At 42.2% G+C, this 15,235-nt stretch overlaps 1 protein-coding gene and 1 long non-coding RNA gene across 3 annotated transcripts in view; one reads left to right on the forward strand and one right to left on the reverse strand.

Moving 5' to 3' along the window:
• The window catches only part of RAB3GAP2 (RAB3 GTPase activating non-catalytic protein subunit 2), a 98,480-nt gene extending 91,254 nt beyond the window's left edge, over nt 1–7,226 (reverse strand). The window contains exon 1 of the mRNA NM_001309159.2: nt 7,016–7,226. Within this exon, the coding sequence (NP_001296088.1) occupies nt 7,016–7,130 (115 nt within the window). The 5' untranslated portion in view covers nt 7,131–7,226. The remainder of the gene's footprint in view (nt 1–7,015) is intronic.
• A 62-nt stretch (nt 7,227–7,288) lies between these two features.
• LOC106782909 (uncharacterized) overlaps nt 7,289–15,235 on the forward strand; it is a 28,782-nt gene continuing 20,835 nt past the window's right edge. The window contains exons 1-3 of one of the 2 annotated variants that reach the window (XR_001380311.3): nt 7,352–7,712; nt 7,818–7,903; nt 12,271–12,597. This is a non-coding gene — a long non-coding RNA (uncharacterized lncRNA). Of the gene's footprint in view, nt 7,713–7,817; nt 7,904–12,270; nt 12,598–15,235 lie in introns of those variants that run through there. The other variant, XR_011434296.1, reaches the window with a different exon arrangement.

The raw sequence follows: 15,235 nt of genomic DNA on the forward strand, positions 1-15,235 counted from the left end.
AGTTTAATAGATGTCCATGAGGTGGAGAGAAAATGGTCATGCAAGGGATATGAAATGGCATGGGGTTCAGAAAGCTGCAAAGAGTAAATTGTGGTGGGTGAGTGTGGTATGGTAAAGGGCGAAGCTGGAGAGATTGGCAGAGGAGGTTAGATTTTACGCAGTAGCAGGGTCTTCAGATGGAAGTAGGAGTATCTGGGGATTACATGGAAATTTGCCAAGAGTTACTTGGGAACAGATAGTTTTAAGAAACTCCGTTTCCAGATATGCCTAGGAAAGTGCCAACTTTCCCACCCCACCTTCTCCCAGTTTACCAAATAAAGGCTCACCTCTCACACCTTCCAAATATTACTATAGTGAGTTACTCCAAGGCATTAAAAAAATTTCTCTTTAAGCAAGACACTGTAAACTCCTCCATCCTTCTCATCTGGCGATTTTCAAATAACGCTTGTTATTTATGTTTAATAGTCATTTATCAAAATTTGTAACGTATGTATGTTGTTTTTTCTGTTATCTGCTTCTAATAATAATTGTAATCAGTCAAGTAAGAAGAAAAATTTTAAAACTTAGAGCCTTATGACCACAGGAAATCTATTTCTTCTCAATTCATATCCCTTTTTGCAGAGAAATCATTGGACTGATAATAAAAATCTATATTACATTAGAATAGCATTTTGTGGAGGAAATGGAATGGAAATAAGAATTCAAGGAGAAAAAAAGACTTATAAAATTACTCTTAGAGAAGATCATCATAGTTTTCTTCCTTCTCCTCAAAGCAACCCAGTACATAGTTGTATATTCTAGTTATAGGTCCCTCTGGTTGTGCTTATCAGGTTTTTTAATGGATATTGGTGGGTATCACTTCCCTATAGTATTTAGAATTCACTGAATAAACTTAAAAGGATGATATAAATTTATTAAATGGCCATGTTTACAGTATATCAGAATTTACATCTTTTGTGCAAGGGGTACATACTATTGAAAAACTCTTTTGGGGTGTATATAGGCAAAATGTTTGAAGACTTTCTTCTGTATGGCTCAACCATTCCCAACCTTTTTCTTGGAATCATAGCATACATAAAAAATGAGACATGGGGGCCGGCCCAGTGGCACAGCAGTTAAGTTTGCACTTTCTGCTTCCTGGTGGCCTGGGGTTCGCGGGTTTGGAACCCGGGTGCGGACAAGGCACTGCTTGGCAAGCCATGCTGTGGCAGGCGTTCCACATATAAAGTAGAGGAAGATGGGCATGGATATTAGCTCAGGGCCAGTCTTCCTCAGCAAAAAGAGGAGGATTGGCAGTAGTTAGCTCAGGGCTAGTCTTCCTCAAAAAAAAAAAAAAAAAAAAGACATGGACCCTAAACAGTGAAAACAATTTTGAAAAAGAAGAAAAAAGTTGGATGACTCCTTCCTGATTTCAAAACACATTACAAAGCTATGGTAATCAAAATCGTGTGGTACTGGCATAAAGACAGACAAACAGACCAGTGGAATAGAATAGAGAGCCCAGAAATAAACAGATACATATATGGTCAAATGTTCTTTGACAAGGGTGCCAAGACTACTCAATAGGGAAAGGACAGTTTCTTCAACAAATGACGTTGGGAAAACTGCATATCTATATAGAAAAGAAGGAAGTTGAACTCTTATCTTACACCATACACAAAAATTAACTCAAAATGGATTAAAGACCTAAATATAAGACGTAAAACTATAAAACTTTACCTACTTATCTCCTTTACTGGCTGAAAGCTCCCTGAAGAGAAGGACCAATTTTATTTACCTTTAAGACTGCTTTGTGCTTAGTACATAGTAGGTGCCCAATAAATATTGGCTGAATGAAGGAATTAGATTGCTCATGTCTAAATTTCCTCATTGATAAAATTTTATCTGTAAGAGCCTCTTCCAATTTTAAATAGCTAACGAAAGCCAATAACTCTATAAATTTTCTGAAATTCCCATAAATGTTCTACTTCCAGATTACTTCTCTCTCCCCAGTATGACCTCAAATGAGAAAAAGCATTTTCCCTAAGTATAAAAAATGGGTATTTTATACCCTGGGTAGTATCCCATCATGCAAAATAATTCCATAATTTTAGGTTATCCTAAAAAGCACACTTTTCTCAGTGACTGCATTAAAACATGACCTTAATTGATGACTCCAAGGTAATTCCCTGCATGCTTTATCCTTTATCTTTCTGCTAAAAGAGATAAGAAGGAAAGCTGGTCTACATTTTTAGTATGTCAATAGGAAATTATTTTACTATTAGGTAAATTAAGAGATTCACAATATTATAATACCCAAATTACCTCCAAATATTCTGATTTTCCCTCTTTGTACATGTATTTTTTTTCCCCAACTCAATTATTAACATCAGAAAGCTCTGGTCTAGAAATCGAGTCTTACTGGAAATTATGTCACCGTAGATTAAGTGGGGACCCACACTACTACCATCTCTAATATTTCAAAGCATGAGACTAAATTTTGTCTGAAATAGACAGCATTTGATTGAGTAGAAACAATTTTAATAGTTATCACTAAACATTGGGAATTAGTAAGGTTCAAGATCTCTTTTAAAGCAACAGAAGACAGACTCTTTTTATAATTGAAGACACAAAGTAATATAAAGTCATACTGTTATTCTCTGACAATTCAAATACAGAAGAGAGTAGCACAGAGTCCTGGGTGCCCAAGTACCAAGTATCACTATGGCAGCCATCCACATTAAAATAAATGAATCATTAAACCAACAGGTAAGCCTTCAAAATTATCACTTACCTAGGACAAATAATTCATGACAAGTAATTGAGGTTTCTTTTTTTGGTTTTACATAGCCCCTAGAGATGAGCTGGGCTAAGAATTTAAAACTATACAGGCTAGGAAAATAAAGTGATCTCTTGATTTCTGCTTCCCAATAACGTAATCACTTATCACACTCATAAATAAAGAGAAGCAGCAAAGCCAAACACCGTCTGCAGTTTAAGGCAGGTCCTGCTTACCTGCTCTAACTTCATTTTTACGCTCTAAATTTTCACCCTCACAAAAGTTAAGGTTCAGGTTTTCTTAAGGAAGAGCTCTTTACAAAACCTGATGTTTTGTAAAAGATGGCCTGGGGTGACTGCTGAAATCCACAGCCCTGGTCATTCCAAGAATCCCAAGTAAATTATCTACAGTAGGACAAGCTATTTTTCTGATTTTTATGTGTAAATTAAAGCACCATTTTAAGGGTGAAATACAGGTTTGGCAAAGAGGCTCACTGATTAAGAAGTTCTTTCTCCATTTATTTTCTTCTTGAACTGATGGTAGCCATAATAATACCAACATACATAAACCTAAGAATTTGACTTAAAAGGGTACTAAATTAAATCATATTTGCAAACCCATAAGCATCCTGCAAATTAATCTAGATGTCTAGGGTATGACTACATTCCCAACTGCCAGGATTGAGTTCATATGCTAAGGCTACCCTTCACTGTGTGACCTTCGACAAGTATTCATTCTGTATATGCCTAAATTTTAGAATCTATAACTGTGTCACATATGGTAGCCACTAGCCACATTTGGCTACTTAAATTAAATAAAATTAAAAATTCAGTTCCTCAGTAGCATTTGCCACATTTCAAGCATTCAACAGCCAGATGTGGCTCAAGACTACCATCTTGGACAGTAGAGACACAGTGATGAAAATAAACAAGATGATACAATCGAAAGCAACAAATTCCATCAAGGAGGTAGGACTATTTTAGATTGGATGGTCAAAAAAGGCCTCTCTGGGGGCTGGCCCCTTGGCCGAGTGGTTAAGTTTGTGCGCTCCGCTTCGGTGGCCTAGGTTTCGCAGGCTCGGATCCTGGTCACAGACATGACACCGCTTGTCAGGCCGTGCTGAGGCGGCGTCCCACACGCCACAACACTAGAAGGACCCCACAACTAAGAATATAAAACTATGTACCGGGGGACTTTGGGGAGAAAAAGGAAAAGTAAAACCTTTGGGAAAAAAAAAAAAAAGGCGGGGCCGGTTCCGTGGCTGAGTGGTTAAGTTCGTGCGCTCCGATGCGGTGGCCCAGGGTTCGGATCCTGGGCATGGACATGGCACCGCTCATCAGGCCATGTTGAGGTGGCGTCCCACGTCCCACAACTAGAAGGACCTGCAACTAAGATATACAACTATGTATGGGGGGGTTTGGGGAGATAAAGCAGAAAAAAAAAAAAAGATTGGCAACGGTTGTTAGCTCAGGTGCCGATCTTTAAAAAAAATTTAAAAAATTAAAAAAGAATAAAAAAACCAAAAAGGCCTCTCTGAGATGCTGACATCTGAGTTGAGACCTCAATGACAAGATGCAGCTGGCATGCACAGATCTGCATAGAGCATCCAAGGCAGAGACAGGGACCAGGGCAAAGGCCTCAGGAGCAAATGAGCTTGGCTGGCTTAACATCAAAAAAGTGTGCTTGAAGCATAAGAAATAAGGGGACAGGAGTATGAGATGCAAGAAGTGGCAGGAGGCAGGGCCTCAAGGGCCTTGTAAACCATATAGGAACTTTGGATTTTATATTAAATGTAATTGAAAGCCACAGAGGGTTACAAAGGGGGGAGTGTGATGATCTAAATTGTCTTTGAAAGCTCACTCTGACCGCTTTTGGAAACTAATTACAGAAAACCAAGAGTGGAAGCAGGAAGATCTGTTAGAAGAAGACCGGTGCCATTGCCCAAGTGAGAGACGACGGTGACCTGGACCGGGGGAGTGGCTGTGGGACAGAGAAAATGTGTTCTTTTTCTCTACATCCCCCGTCTACAGTCCTACACCTACTATCTTTACAACCTGGCTCCTTGAAAGTCAACTTCATTTTTCAACTCCTCAATATCCTATCAATATGCTTTCTACTCCCACCATTCCACCGAAACTGTCCTGAGGTCCCAGTCACATCTTCTTTCCCAAAACCAAGCACTTTTCTACCTTATCTAAGCTGATCTCTGCTGCATTGGTAACTGCTGACCACTCTTCCCTGTCATCAAACTCTCTCCTCCTTTGACTCCTGGGGCATTATTCTCACCTCGTTTTCCTCTTTCTGATACCGTTTCTCAGTCTTCCTCCCATTAATCTCTTCGTGACTCTTAAACTTCAGAGCTCCTCCAAGGTTACATCTTCACTACTCAGTTCATTTTACTAGATAACCCTTGAAACTGAACTCACACTTTTTGCTGGTCACTCCCAAATTAACACCTCTGGGCAGGGATCCTTACTAAGTTTTAGACCTTTTTATCTAGCGTTCGACTGGTCCCCTTACTTGGACATACCACAGACATTTAAAATGCGTCCAATACCTATCTCTTTCATTCTCTCTCAGTATATACCGTGGCCCAAGCCAAAAGCCAAAGGCACCCTCAACTCCCTCTCACTCACCAGCTACAACCCCATCACCTGATCTTCACTAGGTCCTGCAGATTCTACTTCCTTAATATCTTTCTAATCTAGCCCTTCCTCTCAAGTCCCGCTGAGGCTTAGTTCAAGCTCACATCACTTCTTGCACGGGTTATTGGAAACCTCCCAACCAATTTTCCTGTTTCCTCTCTTTCCTTCACACTTCTGCGAAAGCATATAACAGGTATTCAAAAACTCTGGGGATCATATGAAGTACAAATCTGACCACGTCATTTCTCTGCTTAAAGTCTGTCAGAGGCACCCCACTACTTTCACAAAGCTTCTCAAGATGGAGCTCCTTACCACCTTTACAGTCTTATCCTCCCTAACATTTCCCTCACATCCTCCTACTCAGCCATTCGGCTTTCCTTAGTTTTCTAAATATCATTCCATTTCAGGCCTCCGTTCCTCTGCGCATGCTATTACCTCTCTCTTACCCATCTAACTACTACTTTAAAGGTAGGCTTAAGTATCACCACTTCAAGGAATTGTCCCCTAGTGCCTCATATATCTATATCTATATCTCTGTCTATATATATCTCAATCACATTGCCTAGTAGCTGTTAATTTATTTGTCCCAGCAAACTATAAGATCCTAGAGGGCAGAGACCACCAACCTTATTTGATACACAGCCCTACTGATTGGCAGAGTAAAAATTCATAGTTTTGATTGGATTTCTTCCAAATTTTAAAAAGGGGGAGGGGCCTATTTAGTGGGATAAAAGTCACCATTCCAGTATAACACAAAATGACAGCACTATACTCCAAAGCCAAAGAGGTGCTTCAGAATGGAAATATGAAGAAACCAATAAACACAAAACACACACCCTTTCAATAGGAGAAATGTAGGAACTTCTCAGGAACTATGCAGAACCTAATAAATCAGATGGGGGATTTTATACTACGTGAGCAAGGGCTTATTTAACACTTTGATGATAATAATAGGTGGAAGGCTTCTCATCCCAGTAAAGCAAATTAACTTTTCATGGCCATGTTACTGTAATTTTAGTTCCTGATGTAGTCTCTTGCTCACTCCCTGACAGGTTATTTTCCTTATTTGGGAGACGCTTACTCACCCCCCTTAAGAGTCACTTGTCAATCCGTCATTTAGTCTCTAAATCTGAATGGGGGGGGAAGGGCTAGAAGAAGGGAGACTGTGGGGGAAGATAAACACTTTCGGAAGAGGAGGTCGCAGAAGGCCACAGTCCCAGGGATGGAGGAGAGTGGGGGTTGAGGCAATACCAGGGTAGAGCGCTGACAGCTGGCAAGGAATGGAGAGGAGGATGCGATCACGGAGAACAGGCGACCCCGGGATGGAGGGCGGAGGAGACTCGGAGACGAAGCTAGGAGGGGGGCTAGGGAAGTGGGATAGACAGAGACCAGAGGAAGCAAGACGCAGTTTTTGGCCAAAGGGCGGAGTGGCTTCGGAGAAAGCTGGGGCGAGAGGAAGACAACACCGACGCTGCCAGGGTGGACCGAGCTTTAGGACGAGAAGGGCAGGGGGTCGTCCCGCAGCGAAGAGGGAAGGCGCAGGGGGCAAAGGCAGGAGCCCCGAATCCGCCAAGCAGAGCGGGGAAGGGAGCGGCGAGGCGGGGGCACTTACTGGGGTCCCTCCGCACGGCGCCGCTGGGGGGCTCCTCCCGCAGGTGAGGGAAGAGGAAGTCCCGGGAGGCCTGGAGGTCCTGGAAGTAGCAGAACTGGACAATTGAGCAGGCCATGGCTCTGGGGAACCCGCTCGGGCAGTCCCCTCACCGGCCCACGCCCTGCCCCCCGCCACCCCTCGGCCGCCACCGCCGAGCCCGCACAGCTTCAGCCAGGCAGGGGCGGGGAAACCGGACCGGAAGCTGTCAGCGCGCTCGGTCCGCCGCCCCGGCGCACTGCGCAGGCGCAGGACGGCCCAGGCGCCCGGGCTGGAGCGGTCCGGGTCACGTGACCAGCCGTCCGTGGTGCGACGTCGACGTGGAGGAGGCGGGGGAAGAGTTTAGTCCCGGTTCTGTGCATCCAGCTGGGGGTGAAGCCTTTATTCATTCTGGCGTTTAGCCGGAGATGACCTAATTGGACGTTGTCCGCGCCGGCCTCTGAGTCGTTTCACCAATCTCATTGACGTCCTCACGTTGGCACGATCCTGACATGTCACAGAGAATAAGCCCGGTTCAAGTAGTGGCAGGCCAGTGGGGGACGGTATCCTGCGAGTCTCGGAGTTTGAAGAGATTAATTTCTCTCCTGGAAATCAGCCCTGTCAAGGCTGGCTTTCGGTGCTCCTCCTGTAAATTCTCATAGTACTGTGCACGCCTCATACAGTACGTGTTACACTGCATTATACTCTGTTTTCGACATCCGTTTGATTTTTCATTCATTCGTTCATCCATCCATTCAATATTTGTTGCTCGTCTTTTTTATGCCAGCCGCGCTAGGCGCTGAGTGTAAAGCAGAGAACAAAAGAGGTGAAATACTTGTTCCCATGAAGCTAAAATTCTAATGCCTGACACAGGTAAGCAATTAATTACTCAGCTGTTTAACTGAAATTGTAATAATGCTAGGCAGGAAAAAAGTGCGAAGTGCTATGACAGAACATAACGGGAATCTTACTTAGTTGTTTTTTGTTTGTTTTGTTTTGTTGGGGTGGGGGTGGAGGGTTGCCAGGATCAGGAACAGACTATATCCAGAGTATCTAGTGTAGGACCCAGCACGTAGTGCTTGTAAGTATTTGCTGAAGGAATACACTGAATAGAATGTGTGCATAAATTAGATAGAATAACCCGCTTCTTTAACAAAGCACTTTATATTTTTTAAACTACTTTCCCATACATTGTCCAGTTAGTCACGATGTCATCTAGCAAGAGTCTGTCTTATCTCAATTGTTTTAATAAAGAAATTTATCTGTGTCCCTGAGAAGACTCTTGAAGTCCATTTAAATTATTTTTCTGAAAAGTAAAAACCAAAAAAGGGAATTATTTTAATGTTAGCCCAAAGCACTATAGACACTCATATGCTTCCCAAAGGAAACCTGAAGTGGTCATCCATGTTGTGTGACAGAAAATGGGACAGAAATAAGTTGAAAGCAAATAGATGAAGTCCAGAGCATTCGTTTCTGTCAGGCCTGGACACACACTTAGTCCTACTAACAACTATAATTTAGTGCCCAGGTTTCTACTCCATTAATTCTTTTTTCTAGAGTAGAAGGATTTTCACAAAATAAGATAATTTCTATATTATCAGGTTAACAGAGATCAGTTCTTCACCTAAAAATATATGGTTGGATTGGATGTGCTGTAACTTTCCGTAAGCCTCAGAGACCTATAATCAAAGCTTACAGAAAAGGCAGGCTTCCAGTGCTCCCCTTTTCCTTCTGAAAAGATCCAGTGCTTGCTCAGATCATCCAGTCCTGATGATTAAACCCAAAAACACTACACTGATACCAAACTAGAATAAAATTTAATTTAGATTCTTAGTTTTACAGGATGAATAACAAACACATGATACTTTTTGGAAGGATAAGATGTCATTCCTTGAAAACTGTTCAAGTTCCTATTCAGGTAGATCCATTTTGTGGAAGTAACAGCCCTTGGCTGATTCAGCTGGCCTTTGTTCTGTCCTGAGGCATTCATATATCTCCTCTGTGCAGGCCATTGAATTTCATTACTACTCAGTTTCAATGGTGAAGTCCCTGACTTCCTTCCAAGTGGTATTGAAAAGGCTCATTCATTACTGCTTTTAAGAACTTTAGATACCCGTCACAGAAATTACAACACATTCATGAACTGAACTCTTCCCCCAGGAAGTTGTAAAGCTGCGGGGAGGTGGGGGGAGGCTTCTGGAGTTCTGCTGCCATGGTTTCTGGGGAGTGTGGGAGGATTGTGTTAGACAGTGAATATCACTAACCACACAGTCATGAGAAAGCGCATTGCAGAAAATGTGCAGGCTTTACATATCCCAGCATAGATAGCGTCTCTCTGAGGTATGAATACAGGAGCTGGGAAAAGCACTGTGAACAAAATAATCACAGAAGGGTACTAATGTGAACTCTATCCAGGGTCCATTATTGTGAGTTAGAGCACTGATAAACGTTGTTAAGAGAGAGATGCTTACTGAGCAGGTCCTTGCCAACAGCACCCTGAGGCAGAAGGTGTTGAGACACAGTATGGGCTGGAAAGTGTGAAAGAAAGAGTGATGGACTTGGAGTCAGGAGACCTGGGGTCCATCTCAGCTCTGCTTGATGCAATCTTGGGCAATCCATGTCTCCTTCCTGGGCCTCAGTCTCTTGATCTAGAAAATGAAGAGACTGGACTCTAAAGTCCATCCCAGGGATGTGTAGGTTTTGGTAAGAAACTGGAAAGGAAAAGGTCTGGGAGTTGAATTTGCTCAAGAGGAGTGGCCTATGTAGGCACCCCAGTAAGAGGCCTGGGTGGGCAGTGGTGAACGTGAGGGCACTGAGCATCTCTAAGTGAAAGGAGAGCAGAGAAAGGGGGTGGAGGGATGCTGAAACTTTACCTCCTACTTTTGCTGAGCGTCATCCTTGAATTGAAGTCTGAACTAAAGTGTGAGCCGGATGCAAGGGCTGTATACAACTAGATTTCATTCAGCAAACATCCATGGAAGATAATATCTCTTATTAGAACTAAAGGTGCTGTGGTCAACACAGAGAGGTGATAAGGATGAGCCCTCCAGAGACTCGCTATCTAGCTGGGGAAACAGACAAACACAAATAACTCGAACAAAAAGCAGAGTGTGATGACTACCATGGGTGACTTTTGATAGTCATAAAGGGCTGTGGGAGAAATAAGGGCGAGATTGATTTTTTTTCTAGGCTTCTCCTGTGGAAAAGTAGTAGTGGGGAAGATGTATGGACAATGATAAACAGACTGGTTCCAGATAATAGAGAACCTCGAAGTCCAAATAGTGTAATCTGAGTTTTATTCTGTGTGCAAGGTATCGCCAACTGAAGATTTTTATTAGAAGAAGTAGGATATGATGGGATAGCAGTGTGTGGCGTGACTGAAGGCAGAGAGACACCTCAAGATGTCATAGCAGTATTCCGAATGAGAAGGAATGACAGTGAGAAGGGAGGGCCACTCTGAAGGCCAAATCAATGGACTTTTGGTGCATGATTAGATATGGATGGAGGAGGGAAGATGAGCCCCAAGATGATGTCCAAGCCTTCAGTTTAAAGAACTGGAGAGATGGGAGTGTCATGTCAGCAGTGAAGACAGAGAACAGAAAAGGAAGCATGGATTTGGGGGCAAACAGCCATAGGATGAATTCAGTATTGGATTCGTTAAATTTGAAGTGCCTGTGGAAAAACTAGGTTTTAAAAAAAAGGTTTTTTATTAACAGAAGATAGAAGTGTAGAATTAGAGAGGCCAAAGCTGGAACCTCCCTGGGGAAGTCAGGCACAGAAGTTGTATTGAAGGGAAGGGATGAAAATGCCACCGGCTTCTACATGGGGTGAGAGAAGGATTGGGCCTGGGAAACAAGGTGGGAGGACTATTGTTTTTAGGGGTGGATGGAGGAAGAAGCTTTGGTAAAGGAGATTGAAAAGAAGCAGTCAAAGAAGGCAACCATACATAGCAGGCCCATGTCACAGAGGCCAACGGAGGGAGAAGAAAATTTCACGGACAGGTGAATCTATTGTGTTGAATTCGATGAAGAATTTAAAGGGAGTGAAGGCTAAGAAGAGGTGATTGCATTTTAGTAGGTCTGAAGTCACAAGTGATTATCCAGCTTGCAGAACAGCCAGACTCTTACTTCCTCGGCAGAAAACTTGTAACCTCTCTCCAGAAGCAGGTTACCACAGAGGCTAGCCATGGCAATCTTTGTCTTTATCTCTGGCTGAAGGAGAAACTTTTTAGAAAGGCAAAGAAGAGTTCCCTTTTTGCTGGCATTTACCAATTATGAAATGAGGAACTAACTGTGCTAAACCTTGTGTTTTATTGCTGCTTTGAATATAAGAAATATATTTTCAATATTTTCCAATATTTATGTTGGGCCAAAATCTACTTTATAATGGCGTAAGAAAAGATGACATTAGCATAGTTAGCTAACATATGTAAATGCTAGTGCTTTTTAGTCTTCATCATCTTATTTGTGGGTGTGTGCTCTTGATAACTTTTTTTTGAGATATAATTGACATATAACGTTATATGTTTCAGGTGTACAACGTAATGATTCGGTATTTCTTTACATTGCAAAATGATCAGCTCAATAAATCTAGTTAACATCCATCACCACACATAGTTACAGAATTTTTTTTTCTCATGGTGAGAACTTTTAAGACCTACTGTCTTAGCAACTTTCAAATATGCGTCACAGTATTATTAACTGTAGTCACCATGCTGTACATTAGATCCCCGTGACTTAGTTATTTTATAAATAGAAGTTTTACCTTTTCATCCCCTTCACTCATCCGCCACCACCCCACCCCGCTTCTGGCAACCACCAATCTGTTGTCTGTGTCTGTGAACTTGTTTTTGTTTTTTGTTTTTAATTCCACGTGTAAGTCTCCGTTTCCTTGACCTTAATGCGTTTTGGACTTGTCAGGTCAATAAGCCACCATATTTAAAACAATGAGAATTGGCATCTGTGGAAGAGATTACTAGTTGCCCATTATCCATTCCCCCTTTTTCTTTGCCAAGGGGATGCCTATATTACTGGGGCACATGCTCCAATTTTAAAACAAACCACATTTCCCAGCCTCTCTTGACTCTGAGTGTACCATATGACTAAGTTCTGGCCAATGAGATGGAGCACAAATTGTTAGAATTGTTGGGAGGGATTTCCAGGAAGTTTACTTAAAAGAGGAACAGACAGCTGAGGAAAACTCTCTTGGTCTTTCCTTCCCCTTTCTTGTTTCCTACCTAGAATGTGACATTATGGCTGTAGCTCCAGCATCCGTGTTAGACAGTGAAGTGACTTGAACCATGATGGAGCGTGAAGATGCGAGGCTGGGTCTCCTTTGCTTCGTGGAGCTGCCATGTCAAGCATGGACTATCACATCTGGACTTGTTTTACAGGAGAAAATAAATCTTTACATGTTGCAGCTACTGTTATTTTAGGGTTTTCTGTTATTGTAGCTGAACCTAATCCTGACACAATATGACCTAAGTAACCAAGAGAAACTTTTCATGAAGGAAACTTCTTCTGCTCCATATGTCTTGTTTAAATAAAAGCATGTTTATTTCTCTGATATCCTTTTTCTCTAGGATATTTCAGAAGAGATAAGACCAAGTACCTGGGCATTTTTAATTGTTTAAATACTTTTGGTTTCATTTGAACATAAAAATATACCCCAATTGACCAAATTTTTCTTGTTTTCTTATTTTGGGCACAACTGACATAGATCCTTAAAAGATTCTATGAAATCAAAGAGTATCCCCAGGGTCGTTTAGTAGTTGAGTGATAAGTTCCAGCCAGCGGTTTTCATAGTGGAAGATCAAGGGCAGGTTAGGAGAAGGGCAAACAGTTGGAAGGAGTTATATTTAAATCTGGGACCCTAAGTCCAAAAAGCCATTGCCTTGGGATTTGTGAACTGAGAGAGCTGAGGCCAACATCTTTCTTGACTTTGGTATCGTGTCTGCCCTCTGGAGCACTCTTTCCTTAAGGCTTTCCCAGACCTTAGCTTCAGTGAAGCTGCAGCCTCCTGTCTTCCCCTTCAGTCACTTTATTTCTGGATATTTTTTAGCTTCTTGTCGTCTTTCTCCCCTCCTCCACTGCCCCTAAGTCACTCTTATTCCAGACTCCTTTCTTTCTGTTAATGGCATTATTCTTCTCTTGGACTACTTAATAACAGAAAAACTAAAAATATTCCTTTTTTCCCCCCTCCTTGTTCACCCGCCAGCCACCAAATTCTACTGATTTGACTTCCAAAATGTCCCTCAGATTGATCCCCTCATTTCCATCCTCATTACCACCTCCTTCATCCAGAGCCTCATGACCTCTAGCCCGAGCTGTTTTTATAGCCCCTGGATTCTTCTTGCTTCTGATTCTGCTGTCTTCCCACTTCAGTCATCCTACACACTGCTGCCAGCTTTGTCTTCCTGAGGCCCAGCTCTAATCAGGTTACTTAGTTAATCTTCCAGTAGCACTTTAATATATTCCTTAATTTGTTCATGTATTTGAGAACTATTTTGTGGGTGCTCATTAGGTGCCAGGAATGGCTGGAGGCCCCATGAGCAGAAATATAAATAAGACCCCGGGCTGGTGGAGGTGGTGGGTTACCAAGACAGAGCAGATAAAAATACTAGAAGGCCACAGAGGGGAACAGATACTGCAGACTTCGCATTCCAAAACGGCTTTTTGGATGTAGTGTCTGAGCTGAGTCTAGAAAATGGAATAGATTTTAGCCGATTGATAATGGTAGAAGGGGGAGGGGAGAAAGTAATCCTGGCAAAGGAAACAACATCAATAACTTGTGTGTACAGAGGAACACACGCAGCTGTTTCTAGAATGCGAAACGTGACACCGTGGTCCGGGGTGAGTCTAGAGCAGTGGCCTGAGTGATTTTAAACTTCCTCAAATTTCATTTCCTCTAGAAATTAAGGACTAATCAAAATTTCTTAGTTTGCTTAAAAGCGAGAAGAGTGTCCTTTTGCTCGTTTTCTTCATTAATACCACTTTCACATCTTGCTTGCAGCCAGAAGGGCTGCAGGGAGAGGACAAGGGTCTGTGGGAGTCATAACGTGCTCATCTGACCCAGCTCCACGTGACATGCTTGACAGTTTCCATTAGAGGCTAGATTTGTGTTGAATGTTGGCTTTCTGTTCCTCTTCCATAAAACTTTCACAGACTATAGATTCCATAGCTGAGGAGCTTTCTCTTATGTGTTTAGTGAAACCTTCCTTCTCTCAAGCCTTCTAATTTCTCCTCCTTACACTGATTGGCATCAGGCGATTGAGTGTTTCACTCTTCTTGCTGCAGTTTCTTTCCAATAGATGTAGTCAGGGATAATAGTCCTGCTAGAAACCTCTGATTTGATTTATATTTGACACTTGCGTTTTTGCATCTTTTTACAAATACTGCCCTTCCCACTGTCCTAATTAGTTGAATCCTTCATTTGTGGCTGTACTCTATTCTTTTCTTTCTTGCACCAAAAGGCAGCTGGAAGGTTTGAATCTTTCAAGGCTAGTATAGACCTGCACAGAGGTTTGCTGGAACATTCTAAAGTAATTACTGAGCATCTGCTATATGCCTCTTCTCTACCCAGTACACTTGGAAATCCTTCAAACTCAGCTCAAATATTGCCTCCTTGGTAAAGGACCTGCTTTCCGCAGGCAGAATCAGTCACTTTGGACCACCCCACCTCCCAGCTTTTTATCCATGTATCTATTTTGAAACTTAGCATCTTGTGTTGATGATTTATCTGTTTGCGTTTGTGTCTCCCCCACTAGATGGTGATGTCCTCAAGGGTAGGGATAGTAACCTGTTTACCTTTGTGACATTCATTCATTCATTCATTCAATGCTTTTTTTAAAAAATACCTGCTAGGTGCCAGGAGCTAAACATGCAGATGACACATATCTAATACACAAAAGAAACACAGATCTGTACAAGTAGATAATAGACTCTAGTGATACACACAGATAAATAAACAGGCACCTATAACTCTGTTTTGAAAGTGCAATGTTGGGAACAGTTCATTGGAGCACATAAGAAGGGCACCTCGCTTTGAGGACCAAGGAGGGCTTCCTGGAGGAAGTATCATCTAAGCTGAGACCAGAAGGGTTGAGTAGGTGTTAGATATAAACTAGATGGAGGATATAATGGGAGCAGAGAGGGCAAAGCATTCTTAGACACAGAGGAAACAGCTCAAAACCCTGGAGGGGAGAGG

Source organism: Equus caballus, chromosome 30 (assembly GCF_041296265.1).
Source record: "Equus caballus isolate H_3958 breed thoroughbred chromosome 30, TB-T2T, whole genome shotgun sequence".
Classification (NCBI taxonomy): domain Eukaryota; kingdom Metazoa; phylum Chordata; class Mammalia; order Perissodactyla; family Equidae; genus Equus; species Equus caballus.